Genomic DNA, 24,296 nt, shown 5'->3' on the forward strand with positions numbered 1-24,296 from the left:
TTTCTTTCTATAATTGTGGAATCGACACGTCTAATTGATTGTCGAACTCGTCTCACACACCCTGTTCATGTAACAACACAGATGCGACTAATCCTACTCAGCTATTCCTGGATGGTGGGGGGACAAAGACATTTTCACTTTGACATCGGCAGTAGTTGCTCACATTAAGAGGTCGAGCAGTGATTAGTGTGCTGGCTAAAATAAGGCACATGCTGAAAGCTGATACAGCCAGCTGGGGTCAGTACACACTACAACAACAACACAAGTCCAAATGGCACAGGAGCCGGTCTGGACTGAACGGGACAACTTTTGGATGGTCTGAACGTTTGACAGATGATAACTAGGAAGGAGACTCACTTGAATCTGTCTAAGAAAACAACACTTGAATATCAGCTATAGATTTTTTGGAAGTTTGACGAACTTGATAATCCTTTTTGAAATGAAGTCTTCGGGGTAAACGGCATCATCAGGAGGCAAAAACAGATGTTACAAAATACAAAAATACTGAGTCAAACATTCACTGATTCATATCAGGGAAGCTTTACAGATTTGGCATCACAAACTTAAAGGAATAGTCCAGTTTGTTTGTTTTTTTAAAGTGGGTTTGAATGAGGTATTTATCCATAGTCAGTGTTTTACCCACAGAAGATGGTGGTCGACACTCCAATCTAGAGAAGCAGCAGGAGAACCAGTTTAGGGAGCTAAACAATATTCTCCCATGGACAAGGTCAACAGCAAAGATATTTTAGCCACATAAAATAATCAATATTAGTTTAAGTATGCGTTATATTTACCTTGCTGTTGGACAGCCTTTTTTTTTTTTTTTTATGAGAAACTGCCTTTGTATAAGCCAGATATTATTCTCTCTCATTCAACCTTTCCTTTTGCAAAATCAGTAATTTTACCTCGCAGGACACGGGAGTTGAAGGTCTACTGCTGCCTCTGGTAGTAGTAGACCTTCAACTCCCATGTTCTGCAAGGTAAAATTACTGATTTTACCAGTGGGGTTTTTTTTGGGTTAGAGAGTGATATTTAGCTTATATAATGGTTATATAAGCCAAATATAGCATAACATAATGTACACTTAAGCTTGACTGTGTTGGTGGCTGGACTGAACAGCCATCTACTGTAGGTAATACAATAATGATGAATTAGTACCTCATACAACACCATTTCAAAAAGTCCAAACTATCCCTTTAAAAGTTTGTGACTGGAATTAAAGTAATGTTGTGCACTGTATGTGTTAATACTACTCAGTATTTCCGAATTAATGTTTCAGCATAATTTGTTTTTGCCTCTTTTTTTTAAGACTTTAGATTCTAGATCAACTCCACAATTTCAGTTCAAAACAAATAATTCAAAATTATGCAATATGATCTGTTGGCAAGGTTTCTAGTACTTGCTGACTGAAGAATTAAAATATCTTGTACGGTCTAAAACATACACAATTTTCAGCTTTTTATCACCTGGGATGAATCTATGAAAAAATACATATAACAAACGCTGTTTAGATTAACTGTTAAGAAACACTTCAAACACTTCCAGTTCAAGTAAAAGAGAAAAAAAAACATTCTGATTTGATTGAACAGCAAAGATCATCAAATCTAATAAACCACTGTCGTGCGATTTCATCATGTTTTCTAAAGTAATCTTATTCTGTGCAACACACTTCTCAGTAATTACAAACACTAAAATGAAAAACCCTAGCATTATCATAGGAAATCATTTAACTATACATTTTCAAACTTCATGCTACAGTCGCTTGATTCAATACAGCAGGATCATAAAAACTCATCTGCTTTTATCAATCACTGTAAAACATCAATCAGATGTCAGCTCTTGTAAACTAGCTACTAAAACATAATCACAAAGGCACTTTATTCTTCATTTTTCATTATTTTTTCTCTCCTTCTCTTTGTTTAACACTAAAGAAATCATTCAGGCTTTGAGGAAGATGTTCATGCTCTTTGGGGAGGTTCCACTGTGAACCACTAGATGTCAGCACAGACTCATTCTTCTCTGGTTCAAGCCTAACCAGTCACTCATGCAATGCTCAGCACATTCAAGCAACTTCAAACTGTGAACAATAAATTAAAATCACTATTAATTATCCACTGCATGAAAAGTAAGGTGACACGTGATAATGTGGAAGGGTCTTTGTTCTGAGAACACAAACAGGCTCTCAAAGTAACACTCACTGGTGGGAATTCTTCCAGATTTAAAATGATAATAACTTACATATATACACTAATAATGTTGGATTTTTTTTTGCATCAAGGAAGAACATCTGACTGCCTGTTGTGGCAAATTTGAGGCCGTGTTTGGGAATACGAAGCAAATATGCATATTATACAGTGATTCCCCAACAAGTGAATGTTGAAGACAGGTCATCCCAACTACATATACTGCTGTCTAACTCTGGTGGATGCTCACAGTCTACAACTGTAAACAAAAACTATAGCCATTATGGGTGGCTAGATTTACAGTTTATGTTTTTTTCTTCTCTGGTACCCATCTACCACTGATGGCTGTCCCTCAACACATGGTCTTGTGGCTGGAGGAATCTGTGGAGGAAGACAACAGCATCTCGTTCTTCTTGTTCTGCAGAAGGGCATTTTCCCGTGTCACACTGTCCGTGTTGCTGTAATTGTGTTTCCTCTTGTTTGACCTGGTTGAGCACCTCATGAGCGCCTTGACGATAAGATAGCAAAGCTCGGCAACATTAAGCACCATACATATGGCTGATGAGGACACCATGAAGATGGTGAAGATGGTCTTCTCCGTTGGCCTGGAGATGAAGCAGTCCACCTTGTTGGGACAAGGCCACTGCTCGCACTTCACGAGCCGGGGCATCTGGAAGCCGTCGTAGACCATGTACAGTGCGTACATGAAACCACCCTCAAAGATGAGACGGAAGAACAAGCTGCAGGTGTAGGTCCACCACAGTGGACCTGTGATTGGCAGACGCCTCCTCTTTAGTGTCTCCAGGTCGATATCTGTCATCTTGTCGGTGCCGTTGGAGGCCAGCATGGTCCTCTTATCTCCACGTTTCCTGTAGGCAACGTGCATAGCCACGAGCAGAGCCGGGGTCGATACAAAGATGAGTTGCAGGCACCACAAGCGGATGTGCGACACAGGAAAGAAGTGGTCGTAGCAGACATTTTTGCAACCAGGCTGCTGCGTGTTACATGTGAAGTCTGACTGCTCATCCCCCCAGACGCTCTCAGCAGCCAGTACCAGGATAGTGATACGGAAGATGAAAAGGACAGAAAGCCAAATCTTTCCTAGACTGGTGGAGTGTTTATTGACACCGCCCAGCTGGGCATAGAGTGCTCCCCAACTCATTGTGGTGAAGAGGACCTTGGCAGCTCAGACAACCTGTAGAAGGCAAGAATTCAGCAGGTTAACAACCTAGAAAGCTGAAGTTTAGTTTGCTGATGAAGGACATTTGAGCAACTACCTTGCTCATCTAACTTACACATAAAATTGTGATAATGATATATCGGCAGATACTCTTATTAATACTCTCCTCAATTTTAATCCTTAGGAATAACTATGAATTAAAAAAAACACACAAACACAACTATGTCTACAAACTTGAATTAGGAAAAGGTATAAAATATATATAAAATTAAAAAAAAGAAAAACAATACACAACAAAATGTATTATGTTTTGTAAAAAACAAAGTTTTGTTATTGGCATATATTGGTGAACATGTTTATGCCACTACTGATATGAGTTAAAGCTGTGATAGGCCAGTATTGGGTTGATAATATTAGCTGACTGATATATGTTTCTGGCTGTAATATTGAGCTGGCTGTACATATTTTTATGTTTTTGAACCATTTCGATATATACCAGTATTGATGACAATCCAAAAAATGAAATATTGATATCATACAATACTATTGCATAAATAATCCAGCGCCTCTTAAACATTCGATATGCTCTTAAATCATTTCCATTTCTTTCCCCTTTCCTTTTGTCCCCCCTCCCCCCTCAACGCCTCCCACACGCACCTTTTCACTAAGTGTAACTGCATAAAGTGTAATTGCACTTTTTATTCACTTTTCTCCAGTTATGGTTAAAGAATCTCTCCAGCCCCCAACACTTACAATTTTGAGTGTAATTCATTTGCAAAAAAAAAGACACAAAATGCACACTAAAACAAAGGTAAAGATGAATTAGACCGTTTTTTTTTCTACAGATATTGCAGTTATATCAGTATTGTAAATTCTTTTGACTACGATAATTGTGTAGTAAAAATATCTGGAAACGTGACAGCCCTTCTGTAGAGTAAATTTATTTTTGACAAACAATGCCTAACATGAGTCATGAGTGGGACTTTAATCACTTTCAAGGGCAGGGATGAAAAACGGACACAAAGGGCCTGGTCTGTGGTTTTGGTCTGAGATCAAAAAGGGCCAGAAAAACAAACTTTATAAAGCTGTCACCAAAGCTGTCTTATGATAAACCTTTTGACAATATTTAGAGCGAAAAGTTATTATTTGTCATCCTAAATAACACCAGTCATAAAGTTCCCCTCAGTTACTATCACTCCTCAAATTATTTGATTAACATTCAGAATTAATAGTTCATTATTAGCAAAAAAAAAAAAAAAAAAAAAATCACTTTGAAAATCTGATAAATTGTGCATGCACTGTAATGTACTTCATGGCAGTGATTTTGTTAATATACGCAAGTGAAGATGCTTAAGAAACGTGATACCGTGTCTTGGCTGGGATTAAAGGGAGAGAGCCAGCTTCATTTACTTCCATTGAACTAACTTTTTCCTCACATAGAAACATTATATAACCCCTCTTTTCATCTTTATTCTCGCTTTCCTTAAAAAGAAACGGTTGGTTGTTTTAAACATTAAAAAAGAAACATTTGATGAATTAAAAGACAATTTGTGCTTTTTAGACGCAACTAATAGGATTATATTCCAATAAATGTACTATATAGGCTACACAATCTATTTAAATAAAGTTAATAAAATTTTAAAAAGTTACAGGCCTATGCTTGCTATTTGAAAATACGGATTACACGTTTATCATCAAAAAGGCCAACATTATAGCTACTGTTAATGTTAATATTATAAGTAGTGACAGGTCGGCCCGTTGTTTTTATCATCGTTGTAACTAAACGAATGGCGGTCAGGCTACATTGCAATCTACGGTTCTGAACCGGTCACACCGGCATTATAACAACACCAACAACTCACCTGTCTCTGTAGAGCTTATCCAAAATATTTCAATAATTTTCCATGAAGGAGATAACAGTTAATCCTTTCTTCTTCTGTGATCTGAAACAAACTGATCCCTGTGGTCCACTGGAGTCAGAGTTTATCTCGTTTGGGACGAAGTTTGACTTGTCCCGTCTTGAAGCTGACTGAGACAGTCGCTGGTGTCTTCAGAGGTTTTCATCCTCTCTCCTGTAGACAAGGATAGAGGGGTGGGGCCAGCAGTCCACAAGTCTGGCTCTCACCGGCCTACTTACCCTTTGTGTGTGTGTGTGTGTGTGTGTGTGTGTGTGTGTGTGTGTGTGTGTGTGTGTGTGTGTGTGTGTGTGTGTGTGTGTGTGTGTGTGTGTGTGCGCATGATTAAGTTTTTTTTTTGTGTGGAACACTGGCAAGAAAAATGAATCGGCTCATTGGCTGAGTTAAAGCTCACTGGAGCAGCTAAGAGTCAGCTTTTTAATTTAGGTAAAGGGCATTTAATGATCAAATCAAATCAATCAAATCAAATCTAGATGGTCTACAGCTATAAACGAAGACAAGCTTCATAATTTAATCATGATGGCCATATTAAATATCTTAAAATGTTAAGTTAAGAAAGGAAGAGTCTAAGTTAGGACTTTTCCCAATTTGTTTTACAGAAGCAAATCTTAACTAATTTTGGGAGTCCTATCTTATCTTACATAATCCTGTTTTAGGAAATCCTTATTCCAATAGTGCTTAATTAATTGATTTTGGATTGATTATTAAACCTATCCCCAAATATTTTGAGAATTAATCTCCTTATGTATTTTTTTAAGGGAAAATTTAAATGTGAATATTTTCTGGCTGGTTTCTTTGCCTCTTTGTGACAGTAAACTGAATATCTTTGGTTGTGGGCAAAACAGGACATCTTGGGCTTTGGGTAACACTGATCGACATTTTTCACAATTTTCTGACATTTTGTCAACCAAACATCAAATTGATTCGTTGATAATCTAATCTACAGTTTTGTGCTGTAGGAAAATGTTGCATAGCATGCCTGAAAGTTAGGATAGGTTTTAACTAAGGGTCTGTTCTGTAATAGCTTTTTCCTAAATCCTAAGTCTAAAGTCAACAGTGATAATTAAGTTCTAAGAATTATTGTTGGTGTAAATTTTTTCAGCTGGAGCTCAGTTACATAACTTCAAAGTTCTTCGTGGTACTGTCCTACAACTTGATTCGTTATATAGACACATGTGACATATATACATATATATATATATATATATATATACATATACATATATGTACATATACAAATGTATATACTTATTCAGTTTATAACCTAAACTGTAAATAATCTATAACCATGTTTATTTTTTTGTTTCCGTGGTAATGGTGCAACATGTGATGGTACTCTGGCTTGATATCACTGTGAAATGAAATCTGCAACATGAGCAGAGCAGAAATGACAAAGCGAGCCTAAGTAGCACTCGTGACATCTTTTTTTTTGTTGTTTTTTCTGGGATCCAGGACCTTATCAGGATCCATTTAACGCTTCCTGCATCATCGATTTGTTTCACTGGAGGGAACAGAGGCGGCTCCAGTTCTCATCCAGACATATCTAATATTTTAGAGTTTTATTTCTTTCTTTTATTCTTTAGGATTTGGATTAAACATGTTGTAGTAAGTGAACATTAAAAGACATACAAATTAATTATTCCATTATTTTAATTGATCAGAACATAATTTCATATTTTTCACTGGAATCATTTATACAGGGTAACCTTATGTAGTGTGTAGCATCTAGTGAGATGACTGTCACTTTAGCTGTGTTTTCACCAAAGGTATCCAAAACTTCTAGTCCCACGAACGACCTTTTGGATGCGGCTATACAACAACAATGATGCAACATTAAATGATGGACAGGCATCATTATTATATCGTTATTATAATAAGGCCTGGAATCTGTTGTGTGCTTTCCTCTGTAACGTCAGGTGGATGTGTCGTAGCATAATGAACAAAAACCAAACTGGTTTGCAGCTGCAGATTTTAAAAATATGGGTTGAAATAAAATGTTGCAAGTACTTGACCAATCAGAAATGTTCAGCACAGCAAGCCCCACCACTAAAGTTCCTGTACTTTTGGAAAGTACCACCGTCTGATCAGAGACTTTTTGTGGGGGGTAAAATAAAGCCCCCAGAACTTAGGCTCTGTTCTCTGCAGTGGAAGTTCCTCCATAGGTCTGTAGTCCCTGGATGGTGGCAAGTGCTCATTATCTCTGTGAAAATTATCAAAGTTTTCATCACCCAAAATATAATTTTCATTATTTATATTGTTATTAAATGAGGTATCTGTCTACTTAAATCCTGTCTATAGATTTCACATTGTCAGCAGTCATTCTTGACTTTGGGCTCCGCCTGCTGATCTTAGTGCTCCTTCTTCAGCTTGGCTAGACCCATGAGGAGCTGGTCCCTCCTCTCCATCCTGGCTGACAGATGCTGACGGTCGCTGGGAATCAGCTCACACATTTCCTGTGGACGTCAGGGAAGGAAACACGTGAAAAAAGCAGATTGTTAGAGCAAAGATTAGAAGGATGACAGGACCACCCTCTGATGGACATATTGGAGTTTCTCAGGAATTGGAAAACAATGGATGACAATAAACATGATTGTATTTCTAATAATATGCGATAATAATTCCAAAATTGAAGAAATATAGTTTTTTTTTTTTTGTTTTTAAGCTTTTCAATTCTTTAAACACATTTGAATGCATTTTGTGTTTTGTGTCAACACATCTCATTTACACACCGAATAACACGTGTCTGATATGGGGAAGTTGTGACACAAGTGACACAGAGACCTTAGGATTGATTTATGCGGTATTACTGGATTAGTCATGTGTTCTGGCAAACAGAGTTAGGCATGCTTGTGGATAGTAAGCTTCAGTGGGTTCTCATACCTCCTACTAGCTGGTTGGGATGCCTTCACTGTTGGCGTGGCAATGGGGGATATTGTGGGCCTTCATATGTTTCACCCTCTTAGTGAAGCTCATAATTGGCAGATAAAAAGAAAACCATATTTCGACTACATGGTACAGCGCAAGATAGTAGAGACAGAACTACTTTAACTTAAGCGGAGCTGATTGTCTTAGCAATGCTATTCCAACAACACGTGGGAAACAACACATGCATGATGTTCTGCACTTCATCAACAGACCATGGCATGATTTTGGGGTCTGCCATTTTTGAGTGAATAAAAAAGATGGTCATTTATGGTAGCTTGGCTATCACGCAACCAATCAGTGGTCTGCAGTGTTTTCCACATCATCTTTCAAGATTAACACAGCTCGCTTGGAACCTCGACTGAATTGATACCGAAAAAGTACCAGGTACTATCTGTAATGGAAAACCAAAAAAGAGCAATTCAAGTAGACTCGTGCTGTACCACACAGTGGAAATGTGGCTGAAGAGGCTGAGAACAGCCTACATTATAAAGGTAGCATGTCTGTCTGCAGCTTTCTCCAGGGCAAGGCTGGAGTAAACTGTGGAAATGACTGCACTGCATAGCGAAACAGATATTCTGAACTGTGAGAAAATGAGGGACAAATCAGCCAAATTGAACTGAATTAAAAATGTGTGAATCTTAGATATACCATGACTGTGAGAAGTGGCATTTATTTTAATTAACAGTAATGGTAGGCCAGTGACAAGAAAAAGACATACAACTATTAAATGTATTAAATAAACAGTTGAGTTTTTACAGTTTTGGATTTGAGGCTAGAGCTAAAGGCAAGTTTGCTGTAAGATTTCATACTTTTTTTCCTGTGACTCTAGGTTGCTGCTGGAATTGTAGTGTGACTTTTTTGCTCTTGCATGCATCGTTGCCTGCGTACCTTTAGTCACAGTAGAGAAGGATTCTGCGTAAATACAGAGGAAAATGTCCTCATTGAGAATACGACTTTCTTAACACCTCCAAACTCATACGCTGTCTCAGAAGTTTTCTAAAGCACCAGAAAACAAGATCGACCGCTGTTGCTCTTGAAACTAGTTTACCTTAAACTATTTTATTGCACTGGCTCAGGGTTTCCTCACATGATGACCTTCTGTGGCTAACATTTTACCAGCCTCTGATAGCATGTGACAACGTAATGCCTACTTAGGAGAGAGCTATTTAGTGCCGGGTGTGAAGGACCTCTTGACTTTCAGTCATGCAGAACTAAAGACACCATAAACAAACATTCTCTTCATTCGACTGACCGCAGTGGGAAGAAATCATAAATCAGGGCATATTATATGTTGTGATTGAATGCTTTTGATCAGGATAAATGAGTGCTGTTACATTTAAAATGAATACAGTACGCTTTCAGTTACCGTAAGTAAACATGTATGACTCAGTGTCTTGACAGGTTCACTAACAGCATGGCCTCTTTTTGCGGCCATTGTACTTACATTAATGATGCTCTTCGCTCCCTCTCCGCAGAAGTTTGGTACGGGCCCGAAGGAGGTCAGGACCCTCTGTATGCCCTCTCCATACCGTTTCATATAGTCTTCCAAACCTGTTACATGATCGGAGGAATGAGACCGTGGGCAAATAACACAAATCTTATGGCAGATGGATCACACATACATCGTAAAATATGCATCATACCTCCCAAAATTGACAGAGCACGTATCTTGCTCTTAAAGGTGGGGTGCACTATTCTAATCCAAAATGTTTTTTTTTAACAAAATATTAAGGCCAGGCAAAGCAGTGAAAATGTTTGAAATACAGCATACACTTAAACTGATATGGACTTCTTTAGGTGCTGAAAAGCATTTTGCTGCTGACCTTGTCAAAGATATCAACAGGATTAAAACTTGTTGTGACTGAATTAGTGTGAAGTTGTGCACTTGCATTTGAAGGCTGGGACATACTAATCTGAGCTACCTATAAGGGAACAATTCGTTTCTGCTTTTAACCCACCTTCAGACAGAACTGGTTAAACAATTGACACAGGGCCGTACAATACGTTTTGAGACGTGCTTCTACGTTCCTCTGCAAGCCTCTGTGATCTACAATTACCCATAACACCCTTCTCTGAGTACATCTGCAGAACTATTGTATCACTATAGTATAACTAACTGCATTAAGTCTCCAGTTAATAATACTATAGTAATATAGTATTAACAGCAGTCTTGTACTGAACTGAAAATATGAAAATACAGCTAGAAAAGTAATGATTCTACAACTGTAACTGCATTTGAAGTAACAGTCATCCTTTGTATGCTGACAGTCTTCCTAAAATTAGATGAAAAAAAAGCAGTGTATCACTTTGTATCACAATATATAACAGTATATCAGAATATATTGAATCACAACCCCTGTATCATGATACGTGTCACAACACCACATTCTTGCCAGTAAACAGCCCTAATTTCCACTTAGTTCTTGTCGAGTAAACAAAAGATAAACAGTTAAGTGCACTGGAAAAAAAACTGTAAGATGCAGCACTAGACTGCACTCAGTGCACAAGTTTGACTGGCGACAGCCAGCAAAAAAAAAAAAAAAAAATCATTTTCTCACAATTTAGGCAAAATAAATGTGAGCAACTAGCTTGTCATAAATGAATTCAGTGCTGAAACTTTCGCTGTTCTCCTGTTGTTTTCAGAATACAACAAAACAGCCTCCTCTTGGTTTGTTGAGGACTGTTTATCTGCTGATGTTAAAACCAAACTAAAGACCTTCCTTTTCAGTCAAGCATTTTTCTTAAATTAACACAGCATGTTTGTACAGCATGTTTGTATGTATGCGTATGTATGCATGGATGTTTTAGTTTATAAGCACTTTCTTGCAGTCCTTTCGGGGGCTTTTTTGTCTTAATCTTACTGACAGTGTAGTTCCTTTGGGTTATTCTCATTAATTTGCATTGATTAATCTTTAATGATTTATTTGTGATGTAGGCAGCAGACTCTCTGGCTGATGAATGATTTATGTACTGTGAAAATAATCTGTTAAAGATTAATAAATGAGGGTTCTGGTTTTCCTCTACTCAATGAGCTACACATAAAAAATGGCCCTACCACTTTTGTACTGTTGTTGTATTCACTCAGCTGCAAATAAATCACAAGTAATGTAACAACATTATTGATATAACATCCTAATAGTGAACAAAAAGTCCAGAAATTCTTACAATTTCTATAAACCCACTGCTGGTCTACAGTGTAGCTCTTCTTTAAAAGATCAACAAAGGCTGGCTGGGCTATTATTGATAGTTGATTACTTGCTGAAATGTTACAAACCCCTATTCCAAAAAATCCGGGACACTGTAAAAAAAATACTTAAGTACAAAGAAAAGATATTTAATGTTCAAACTTATAAACTTAATTTTTTTTTGTAAATATACACTCATTATGAACTTGACACCTGCAACACATTCTAAAAGAAATGGGACGGGGTCACGTTTACCACTGTGATACATCACCTCTCAAAGTTTTAAAAGTGAAAATCTTTGCCATTGTTACTTGTTATGCAACTTACGCTTCATAATCCACATATATCATAATCCATATTTTCAATTTTCAATTCAGGTCTGGACTGCAGTCAAGCCAGTCTGTCATACTGTTGTACACATGCAGAATGTGCGTCGGCATTGTGTTACCGAAAATAAACAGGGACATTGTCTGGATGGCAGCATATGTTGCTCTAAACCATGTATGTACATTTCAGCATTAACAGGGCCTTCACAGGTGTGACAGCCATGACTTAAGTACTAACACACCCCATACCATCACAGATGTTGGTTTTTGAAGATGGCACTGATAACAATTTGGATGGTCCTTCTCTTTTTTAGTCCAGAGGTCACAATGTCCATGATTTCTGAAAATAATCTGAAATGTGGACTTGTCAGGCTGCAGCACACTTTTTCACTTTGCCTCAGTCCATCTCAGATGAGCTCAGGCCCCAGAGAAGTCGTCAGCTCTTCTGGATGAGGTTGATACATAGCTTTTGCTTTGCATGGTAGAGTCTTAACTTGCATTTGTAGATGCAGCAACAAATTGTTTACAGACAATGATTTTCCAAAGTGTTCCTGAGCCCATACAAGTATGTAGGTTTTTAATGCAGTATTTAATGCAGTTCCATCTGAGGGGGTCAAAGATCACAGGCATTCAATGTTAGTTTGCAGACCTTGCACCCTACATGCAGAGATTTCTGTGGATTCCTGGAATCTTTCAGTGATGTTATGGATTTTAGATGGTGAAACTTTGAGAAATCAAACTGCTGAACTATTTGTGCAAGCAGTTTTCCATGAAGTGGTGAACCTCGCCCCATCCTAGCTTGTGAATGGCTGAGCTTTTTGAGGATGTCCCTTTCAAATCCAATCATAATAAAGCAATATAAAGCAAGTATGGAGCAGTCTACAAAAAAAAAAAAAAAAAACTACTTCACACCAGCTCTTTAATCAAGTCAGGTCAGAAGGTGGCTATTGAAAATAGTTCTGTCACACTGAAATGAAATTTCACACAAAGATTTCAATCTAACAAACAGAGGGAATATTGTAAAAGCTTTGTATTTTTTCTTTTACTGTACTAAATCAGACAAAGTTTTAGACCAAACACGTAACAATAATGTAACAAGAAAATGGAACATTTACAGGGTTTAAAAATCTATTCACTATCTCGTGTTTTATCCTGAAGATGAACTCTGAATGTAGACATGAAACTCTGAGGGACACACTTTACTGCATATGATACAGCAGTGTGATAAGTACTGATAAGTACCTTCAACCAAACATAGACTTTGTGTGGGAGGAATTTTTAAGGAACTTAAGGAATTTCAGGCAATGCAATTCCTCTACTCTGGAAGAACAAAATATTTACCTGTTTTGTGCTGTCAAGCAATTGAATGTATTTGGGGATAGTTTGGATTTTTTGAAGTGGGGCTGTAGGAGTTACTTGTTCATAGTCACCTACAGAGGGTACAGAAGATGCTATATTTAGAATATTTTCACCACTTTACCTTGCTGCTAGACAGCCTTTTCTGATGGGAAATCGCTGTTAAGTAAGCCAAATATCACTTTCTCCATAGCCACCAGACTCCTTTGGAAAAATCAGTAATTTTTACCTTGCTGGTTGCTGGTCTATCACAGCCTCAGACTGTTATTATTATTATGTTTTTTTCTACTGTGTGACTTCAGTGAAATCGAATTAACCTTTTAAAACACCAAAGCCACACAATGACACATAACAAACTCAACAACTCCCATGTCCTGTGAGATAAAATTAGTGATTTCACCCATGAAGTCTGGTTGGTCTGGAGAGAACGATATTTGACTGCTATAATAGGGGTTTCCGTCACAAAAGGCAGCCTGATGGCAAGGTAAAGCTGTGAAAATACTCGTGTACACCAATCTATAGATTAAATTTTGTCACTATTTCACAAACTGCCACGAGATTGTGTTGAATATAGTGAGAATACTGTTGGAGAGTGGAGAAGTGGATAATGCCGCAGAAGTGTTTTGAAAAGTTTTATATTGACATTTGAATGCCTTTTCACCACTTGAATCCATTGTGGCTGCTGAAAATCCAGGCTGACTACATGAAGGAGCAAGCTGCAAACTTCTCAGAGCCTCCTTCAAGACTACAGGCTGTAAGTTTTCAGTGGGTTATTCCTTTAAAGGATAATGCTCTACTCTACAGGTACCTGGTTTACAAAAGCCAAGTCATTTGAGAGAGAGAGAGGGACAGAGCCTGAGTGCTCTGGTATCTGATTGGAATGATTTAAGGACGGGAAGTCACAACAGGAATAGGTCTTAGCAATCTTTCGAGAACATGATCATACTACTGTTTCCTGAGCACTGTAACTACAGATAGAGTTGGCACCTGGTTTGAAGGCCATGATGTGGGCTCTGTGAGTTTTGGATTACTGGTGTGAGGGAGCGCATTCATTGCTACCCATCAAAAGACTGCTTTGTTCTGCCAAAGCGTCCCTTTCTGTGTGTGTGTACACAGTCAGGGTTACTCTCTGGCTTTCACACTCCCCTTTGATATTCTCCATCTCCCTGAGGTTTCACTCTCACTGTCTCTGTGACACACAGAAAAACTCTGCAGTATGGTACAGTACATGTATGCTGCGCTGAGACATGTGAGCTATGTCACTGTTGACTCTCACATTTTTCATCTATGTAAGAGGCTGGAGTTCTTGGTAGTTTCTAGGCTAACCCAGTTTGGTATGTTTTGACTCGAATGCTTATTTTCCATATCACACCTGTCACAGAATTTGCATGTTCTCCTTAAGCGCTGGAATAAAAATAAAAACCATAGTCAGTGTATTACCTATAGTAGATGGCAGTTGCTTGGCCCCCAGTTTGCAGAAGCAGCAGGAGTCCTGATATAGGAAGATAAGCAACGTACTGCTGTGGACAGGGTCAACAGTAAAATGTGTTTTAGCCATCTAAAAAAGGTCAACCTAGGAAAAATAAAATTAAATATGTGTATGCTATATTTAAAATATTTTCTGCACTTTACCTTGCCATCACACACCTTTTTCTGATGGGAAATCACCATTATATAAGTAAAATATTGCTTGCTCCAAACCAAGCAGTTCACTAGTGAAATGAATTATTTCCGCTCAATCAGTTAGTTTGTTGGTGTTCTTGTGTGACTTCTGTGTTTTAAAGGTTAATGTAATTCACTGAAGTCGCACAATAACACAAACAAACTAACCATAGACCTGAAACTACTGTGTTCTTACAAGGTAAAACAACTGTTTTTGCAAAAGGTGTTTGGTTTAAAGCTGTGAAAATATTCTAAATATAACGTACAATTAAACTGGTATTGATTTTATAAGGTTGGGCTTTTTTTAAGCAGCTAAAATGCATTTTAGTGCTGCCACTGTCCATACATAACTCATTTTCTGTGCTGGTAATCCTCTCTAAACTGGGGGCGTGCTGACTACTACTACTAGTATCTACTAGTGTATCTACTGAAGGTAGATACACGAACTGAAGAAACTGAGTATGGGTAAATAACTCCTACAACCACACTTCACATAATTCAAACTGGCCCTTTAAATAAACAGTGATTTTACTTTAATACTACTTTTCCCAGTCATTTTAAGCATCTATCCTCTCATTATTTTTGCATTACATTCATATGAGAGACTGTATGTGACATCATCTTTTGTTAAAATTACGTCTTCTTAAGATAAACTTAAAAAAATGATGGGATTACCACTAAACTGAACAACAACTACAAAAAAATCTATTAAAGTATCTTGAAATTTCAGTGGGTGGGTCTGTACCTAAATGTGAAATCAGAAAGCAACAATACTCAGCTTGATTTGTAATTGTCTGTTTCATACTGATCAAAAACCTGATCAACTGCGTTAACAACTACTGGGCCCCTTTACTGCTTTAACCACGCACCTCGCCTTTACATGTGGCTCAAGACTATTGTTGCCTGTCCAATCTTTATTTCTCTTTACCCTTCTGTCACTCAAATAAAGTAAAAATTGCTCAAAACAAAAGCTTCAAGAAGTATGTTGGGCAGTGACTCTCTATCACCTTAAACGTCCAAAGAGGGAACATTACCTTCAGGTGCATTGAGGTGCATCGTTTCCATGGGACCAATGAAGGCGTAACGCATTCCTAGCCCTTCTGACATCACCAAGTCGATGTCCTTGACAGAGATAATGCCATCCTGATGGCGTAAGAGAGGAAAAAAACTGTTATTTGTTAATATTTACATGAATTTAACCTTGTATTCATTTAAAAAGATAAAAATCAGTCAGTTGGTAAATGTATGACTAGCTCTCCGTACAGCAGCTGTACAGACAAATGCCTTCTTTATCTGTCAGTACAGTTTAAAGAGCTAACAAGCCAACCCTGAGCCATCTATCAAGTGTTTTCAGCTGAATTCCCTGTGTTCATGCATGGAGGATTCGATGACGCTGGTGGCACCAACAAACAAATACAACTTCTGTTCTGGATTAAACTGTAGCTCAATATTTAGTCTCAAGATGCCAGAATATATTTTCCCGGGTGGATCAAAGTTATGGCTTCTTACCCCCTGTGCTTTGGACCAACCAGACCCTTTGATCACATCAGACTACTCCCACCATATAAAGTTTCCCTAATCAGCCAATTCTGTGTCCTCGGGATTATGTAGGCAGTACAGGGAGGAGAGGGGCTGAGGATGGAGGGATGGATGGAAGGAGAGACAGAGGGAGTGGTTCAGGTATCTTTGGGTTTGAGATACCTGTTGGCCGACCATGGACGAAATCAAAGCTCAGATACAGAGAGTAGGGTGAGCAAGAGGAGAGGGACAGGGTCGCCTTTGTTTGGGTTCTGCATCCAACAACGAGCCTGTTATCTGAGCAAAGAGGGATGGTGGGTGGGGTCTTTTCTCCACGGTAATCACTGGGGGCAACCAGCCGCTTTCTCAGCTGCTCTGCTTTCCAACGCTGGCTTTGACTCAAGGACCCTTTTCTGTTTGTGTGTTTGGAGGGGTGAGGGAAGGTCCCCGTTATGTAAGAGGGATCACAAGGCCACTCTCGGGCCACAGGTCTTATTGCTGAATCAACTTCTGGTCACATTTTATGCTTTGATCTTTTTTGGATTACTATTTATACTAATTCTAGGGTGTAATTGCAAATGGCGCCTATACGCTGTGTTAATGCAGCTGACAATGCTGCACTTCTTTTACTGCTCAGACACACAGAAGATCATCACCCAACTGGTGCCTTGATGTCATGACTTCTAGTAGAGGAGGGCTTCTAAAAGATGATGATGATGATGATGATGATGATGATGATGATGATGATGATGATGATTGAGGGCTTCACAGGAAAACTCATTAACTCATTCTAGGATTTGTGACTTGTCTGACAATGAGCACTGACATCATGTTTGCAGATAATGCACTTAAATCACTTTATCTGTCCCACCTCCACAAGGTCTAATAAAGTTTTCCAGAAACCTCCTTTTCTCCTCAACTATACAATGTTTTTTTTCATGGCTATAGCTATCAGCATTGATGACACATAGAATGACCTAAATTATTTAGGAAAGTTATTTATTAACATTAATTCTGATAACAAGTCTGGCAAAGCAATATTTTAGTGGCTTAAGGGAATGTAATGATGTAGCTTTCATATTGATTCCACGTTATGACTTTAAAGTGCATGAACCCACCGCAGTTGGAAGAATGACTTCCCAACATGTGAAATGAGACTATCAAGGAGCACATGAATGCAGCATAACATGGCCTCTGTAATACAATAGGTATTACTACTAGCATTAATGATGGCTCCGTTCTGTTCAAGGGTCCCTGCAGGTCGTGACAGAGTCTCAGTAAGTCAGCATGCATAATACCAGGACCATGAAACCAAAGCATGTGAATAGAAATTAGCCATTGGTAATTTTATTATTTACACATATGCTTTCCCTACCATGGCATGTCAAAATATCCTGGGTGAGAAACTACTGCTGTCTGTCTGTCTGTCTGTCTGTCTGTCTGTCTGGTTCATCAAAGGTCACCACTGCTGAGTGAACGGCGTAAATTCGCATGAGTTCATAATGATTGAATTCTATTTAAAGGACTGCTTTGTCTCTATGGGCAAATCCACCAGCCACAAGCATTAAAACAAACTATTCAATTCCATTAAAACAAACTGATTTTGGGCCCAAAGTCTGCTGTGATGAAGGCTGTTGTGACTGAGGTAAGGAGAACATTGTTACCAGATGATGTCACGCCCGATTGTTCCCTACACATTTTCGTTATGGTATTGTAAATGAAGTGCCTCAGGTGCGTGACACGAAGTGCTTCACCCACAAACCATTTTACAGATCGGATATCATGAAGCATTTGTCAATGCATTGTCGACTCTGGTGTATTCATGGTTTGAAATACGGAGAGTTTACGCATGGGCTGCCCTGACAGCCTGCTTTGAGAGATTTAGGGAGAGCTCTAAAACATCGTCCATTTTCAAGTGCTATTTTGTTATTATTCTGTACATTAATATTCCAGAAAGAAATCAAAATTGTAAAATATTTCAATGTTGTGTGTTCATTCTCGCATTTAAAAGAATAAACACAAACTATTGCAATGTAATATTACATTCCAAATTCCAAATATTTGTCTCAACTAATAAACACAATGGTGTGCATGCTGTTTGTTGTATATGCCTCTGCTGGAGCCATGTTCACCTAGTTCACCTGTTCTTGGCTCAGACAGCAATAAAGATTCACGGTTTATCTCTATCCCCAGTGGAGACAAAAATAGAAACCCCCACTTGTTATTAAGAATATGTGTTTTTCTGACGCAGGCTGAGTAACACCTTTGACATCCAACATGACTTAATTAGAGCCACGCCCACATACTGAACCATGACAACTGAGACTGATTAATGTGTAAGAATTACCTGTTGATCAACCTCAACAAGAAAGGTACTGTCAGACAGGTTTGTGACTGCTGAAATGCTCAAAATTGTGCTAAAAAACCCTAAGCACTACAAAAGAAAGTCTCATCAGTCAGGGGAATTTTCTTAACTTAACTCAGCATGTACCACAGATGAAGAAGCCAAAACACGGCCACTGTTTCTAATGAGACAAGCAGGAAGTGAGTAGGTTGCCTGATATGTTACTATGAAAGATTTATTTTTATTATTCTTACGCCCACAAAGAGATTTATGTGAAGGATGTGAACACCTGATTATAGACTACGACAGACAGGGCCATGATTGATGGCCCTGCTCCATTTAAAGGTGGAGTAAGCGAGTTAGTAGGTTGTTAAGTCTCATTCCCAGGTTGGTTCATGCCGTCTACATAAAGCATCAGTGTTTGAGTATTTGACGACCTGGGCGTGAGACTCAACTATCTCCATAATTGCTTACGCCACTTGAAAAGCCTCATCTACTTAATGCTTAAACTTAAGTATAACAACACATCATGTGTAACAAGATGTAAGTAAGCTTTGTAATATATACTGTAAATGTGTGATGAAACTAATGCCTAAATTTAACAACTGGGCTAGAAAACTAAAATTATTTTACTTAATCTCTTCATACTGCTTTGAAAATGTACATTCTCCTATTCAAATATCGTAGAGGCGTAAAGCACGTTTGGGAGCATTGTTGCTTGATTGATGGAAGCTGCAGTGGTTTGGTTTGCAGTGCTTGTTATTTTGCCTCCAGCACTAGACAACATGATGGCAGTGATAAACCCAAAAGTTTAAAAAGTCTTGACGTCAGAGAAATTACGTCCTTGTTTTTTCACAGTTAATGAACTAAATGCTAAGTAGGTCAGATATATTTGTCGTCATTGTTGACCTCTTAGTTGAAACATTGCAGAAATCAACCTTTTTACTGTATGTTAGGAGACACATAGCTGTTTACAGACCCTGTAGCCATTATGTTAAAGCTCATTCCGAGATCATAAAATATAAGCATTTTGTCACACCACTCACAAAGTACCCTTTAGCACCTGTATGAGACATACCAAGTGTTCAAGTACTGTAACTTCATTGTAAACTCATCCACATCAGATAGAGGAGGTGGCGATAATGTACCTCTTGAGAAAGAGACAAAAGCAGAGCTTGAAGTTTCAGACAGCGGTGGTCAGTGCAGCCATTAAATGCATATTGTCTTGTGGGGAGATAATTCTTTTCAGTAATTAACTGCCCTTGACTACCATTTCCAAAGGGTTTTGGACTTTTAAAATGTCTTAGTTGTGTCCTGTGGACATGTCTTGTGTGAACTACTGGCTAAACCGATACACTGCCCCCATGACTACTGAAAATACTGCTCCGCTTTGTCCGTATCTATAAGCTTTCAGAAAACATGCAGAAATACAGACGAAATGAACACAAGGTATACCAGAAGGCTCCGTCCGTATCCGTATTTAACTTTCAGCAAAAATGAGCCTTAAGAAGTAGGTTGGATGGAAGGATGGGTCAAACACACAGGACTTCCCAATAGGCTGGGGTTTGTGTCTGTATGAATCATAAGTTTACATTACCTAAAGTTTCAAGTTACATAACTTATATTTCTAACATTTCACTTATACTATGTGGCGTACGCAGTATACTTGTTTTAACCCAAACCATGATCTTTTCCTAAACCTAACAAAGCATTTTTGCTGCCCATAGCTAATCAAGTAGTTTTTGCACCCACACCTAACCAAACTGCAATCATTTACATATTTTAAAAAGGTTTTCTCACAGCATCTAATATAGACTCTAAAGGGTTCCTCGTACATCAGTATGAGAAGCTGAGGGGTGTAACAAAGCAGCACCTGTATTTGACGACCTGGGATGAGAACAGGTTGGTAAAAACCCACTCAAGCTGTTCTTTAAAATGCTGTGTTTGACATGTGATCGTGTGTTTTTCTCTTTGCCTCTATTCTTTCTTGACAGTGAGTCTTTTATTTTCATTTCTACTTTACTTTGAACAGTTTGAGTAGGCCAGGATGGTGTATGACGCACTCAGCTGCAGCTCCTCTCTCCAAGTCTGAGTCTGACACTTTAACAGCAATGTGGCATTTTTGTCGGCTAGGACCTAAGGGAGCCCGCAGGGTTAATTCTACTCCACAAGAGCCTCTCAAGTGGGTGATCCACGCACGATATGGAATGTCATGAAGGTATGAGTCTGAGCTTCCACAGGCCCGTGTGAAGACACAAATATCACATAGTGAAAGCTAAGTCACAACCAGTACAGAGTCAGAACTAAGAGGAACACAGTAATCTCTGCTTTCCTTGAGGTATGCACTTGTATTCTCAAAAGGTGAAAGTCAGTGAAATGTTACTCCCAGTGGCTGTTGTTGTATTCTTGTGTCTGGCACTGACTGAACTAACAAGAGCTTTCACCTGACAGCAGGCCCACTTGGCTCATCAGTGAACCAAGAGGCTCCTCTTGAGACAAAGCATGCAGATTCAGTCACAAAGAGTCAAAACAAATCCCAAAAATCTTTACATTTCAATGTTCAGTTAGACCTATGATAAGTCCAGGGTGTTTGTTGCAAGTCATCTTCACATATTTCCTGTTGCTCTACTTTCGGGTAACTAATGCAGCCAACAAAAATCATGAATAAAGGTCTTGATAAATGATCTCATTGCTACTTTTTTCTTTCTCTGTCATTTTTTGGCTTTACTGCTGAAACATACATCATTTATAACAGAAATACATGCATAGGGGTCGGCGTTAAAAGAGTAGTGGACCCTAAGATGATCATCAATCCTTACAACATCTTTAAACCACCAGCAGTGGATACACTGCTGGGGACCACCCCTGGAGGAGAGAAAGAGAGAACTTACAACTCCAGCAGGACGAGGGAAGGTGGACTGCACTTACAACGATGATGCTTTGTGCACAAACACAGTCAATGCCCGATATTGAACTTTTAATGTGAGGATGTCGACCACATTATCATCATCATTATCTTGTTGCATTCATTCATTCATTCATTCATTGGGCATGGGCTACTCTGAGAGATTTAGGGAGAGTTCTAAAACATCAAGTACCATTTTATTATTATTCTGTATTTTAATATTCCAGAAACAAAAAATAAAAAATGTAAGATATGTCAATATTGTGTGTTCATTCTTTTAATCAAGAGAATGAACACAAACCATTGCAATGGTGTGTGTGCTGTTTGTTCACTGTTCTGAAAGTGAGTGTTAGAGAACAACTTTCAGACCCAGCTTCATTTCTTCCCATTGTAATGATCCACAAACAGAAGGGAAATGACACAGAAGTAAAGGGACAGTCAACTGGAGAGACACCGAGCGGGACAGTTTGTGCAAGCCACAAATACATGTTCGTACATGCCTATGTCTCAGTGAGTTACTTTTGATCCATGAACTTTTCGCATTTGTTTTCATTCACAAGGATCAAATGATGATGATGATGATGATGATGATGATGATAATGATGATGATGATGACACCTGATACCAGCCTCTGTAAAAGCCTTAAGCAGTACAGTAGGCTCTGTAGTTAAAAAACTACATGCTAATGCTAAACACCGTTTAACAGATGTTCAGCATTATTGCTTTTTAGGGGTGTGTATGAGAAGCAGGAAAAAAAGTTGCCCATGTCACCCTTCCGATTTTGTGTAACTGTTATTCTTTGATTTTAAACAGTAGCCTCAATTAAAGTCAAGTCTAAAAGCTAAAATATTTGATCAAGTTAAAATTCAAAACCGCTGTCAGTTTGAACCAGGGTTCATGTTTTTTGCTACACTGTATGCATTTGAGTCGCAGCCATTTGTTCCACAGGGAGCAAAGAGGATTAAAGTAAGGTATACATTTCATCAGGTTAGTCTGGTTTCATATTGCATGTATGTGAGTGCACTGAAGAACTATAGATGACATACTTATGTCCCGTTGTCAGGGAACCTGTGGTCAGATCAAAGTAAAAAGTCTTAAAATCTGGACCAAACAAGGTAGTCCACAGAGGAAAAAGTCAGGAGGAGTCATTAAAAGTCAATAGTATTCATCCTCTGAGAACCATGAATGTTTTATGGCAAATTTCATGGAAATCCATCCAATATTTGCTGAGATCTTTCACTCTGGATAAAAGTGTTGAATCAACAGATCAACAGACAGACGAGCCACATGCATTGAGCCACACCAACACTGTAGCTGAAAGTGACAAGATCATCAACATTTCTTCGACAGTCTCAACAAATATGAAACTAATTCACTTTCTCAAAAAGAATTTTGTATTTCAGGGTCACTGTATTGGATTGCACTTAGTTCAGTTTACTGTTTGGGTAATTGTCTATATACTATAAATATTTTGAAAAGGCTGGGAAAATTCACTCAGCCTGCCAAAAGAAGTTAGCTGTGAAACTGTGCATAAGAATGTTATGTAGGCAAATGCTTCTGCACAGTTGCAGTAGGTCCTATGTGTCATGCATTTCACATGTTTTGGAGTTTCACTGGAGGATGTCTTAACACTGCAAATGACAGCAAGACCGGAGTGAACCTTTAAGGACTCACATGCCATAGAGATGCAAAAGTTACCCTGAGGATGCAGTGACCAAGCTAATTCAGTTAACCAACCTGTTCTGACAGTTTGTGGGCATTCCTCTGGTTGACAACACTCACATCATTAGCTTCTTTGGTTTAAAACCTGTCAACATGTCAGGTGATGTCATGTCTCCTCAGAAAAGAAGTCACTTTACATATTATGGTTGTGCTGCTACCATAATTTTATTTTATTACAGAAAATGTACATTTAAAGGGCCACTCTATCTGCTTTGTTTTCTGGGTTTTTCTAAAAGGAAACTCCAACTCAGCCATTCGCAAAAAGCAGTGACAGTGCTGATGCGCTCCACTGGCAGGAACGTCATCATCATTTTTAGAAGGGCTTGGCTGATCTGATAATGATCACCTACCAGACAGAAATGGATTATGATTGACAGGTTTTTGTCACCTGGCATTTACAAAGAAGAGATGCTCTATTTTGTAAAGCAACAGAATGCCTTTATTGAAATCTCAAAGTATGCTGTGAAAATATGGAAGCACTGACATATAACATGTTCTTAACAGAACAGATTGACGTGCATATATTAGAGCATATATACTGTAAGTTGTAAATATTGTGTATATGTGACTTTTTGTTTGACCAAAAATGTCATGCCGGGAGTGTTTTGTGAACTGGAGATCTTCACCCATCCTCACATCAGCACAGGGATGAGTAGATATTGAGTTAAATTAAAATTTGGGGTCAACTATCGCTTTAAGTAATGGGGAAATGAGGGACAATCTGATGAGAAAGAAACAATGAAGGGCACGAGCAAAAGAAACAAGCACAGCCATGTCCAATGTCTTAATCTCATGCGAATCAACTGAAAGCCTACAATTAGTCTACAGTAGAAGAAATTTCCCTTCATGCATTCATCCTTCATTAGTACTGCACAGGATTCTTCCTAGAATGTTAGAAGTCCTTTGAATGTAAAATCACATGAGTAATTTAAAATACATTTCTGGTGTTTACAGGTCATAAGGTTATTAGACAGTCCTTGTAGTGTCCAAGAGTTCTTAAGTAATTGTGATTATCTGACTTCTCTTTCGCTTTTTCAGTGAGTATGTCAGTATGTCTTTACAGATGTTTCCTAA

The 24,296-nt window shown here is 38.4% G+C and overlaps 2 protein-coding genes across 3 annotated transcripts in view; both read right to left on the reverse strand.

Annotated features, from left to right (window-relative positions):
- Window positions 1-1,634: 1,634 nt before the first annotated feature.
- gjb8 (gap junction protein beta 8) lies at window positions 1,635-5,427 on the reverse strand. Its single transcript, XM_084724923.1, has 2 exons — window positions 5,226-5,427; window positions 1,635-3,378 (listed from the first exon to the last, which is right to left on the reverse strand). The coding sequence occupies exon 2, from the start codon at window positions 3,343-3,345 to the stop codon at window positions 2,536-2,538; it is 810 nt and encodes a 269-aa protein (XP_084581049.1). The 5' UTR covers window positions 3,346-3,378; window positions 5,226-5,427; the 3' UTR covers window positions 1,635-2,535.
- A 1,737-nt stretch (window positions 5,428-7,164) lies between these two features.
- cryl1 (crystallin, lambda 1) overlaps window positions 7,165-24,296 on the reverse strand; it is a 30,087-nt gene continuing 12,955 nt past the window's right edge. The window contains exons 7-9 of one of the 2 annotated variants that reach the window (XM_084724925.1): window positions 15,768-15,876; window positions 9,649-9,755; window positions 7,165-7,732 (exon numbers count right to left, since the gene is read on the reverse strand). In XM_084724925.1, coding sequence (XP_084581051.1) covers window positions 7,628-7,732; window positions 9,649-9,755; window positions 15,768-15,876 — 321 coding nt within the window. In that variant the 3' untranslated portion in view covers window positions 7,165-7,627. Of the gene's footprint in view, window positions 7,733-9,525; window positions 9,756-15,767; window positions 15,877-24,296 lie in introns of those variants that run through there. The other variant, XM_084724924.1, reaches the window with a different exon arrangement.

This window comes from Lutjanus erythropterus, chromosome 8 (assembly GCF_056507025.1).
Source record: "Lutjanus erythropterus isolate fLutEry1 chromosome 8, fLutEry1.hap2, whole genome shotgun sequence".
NCBI lineage: Eukaryota > Metazoa > Chordata > Actinopteri > Lutjaniformes > Lutjanidae > Lutjanus > Lutjanus erythropterus.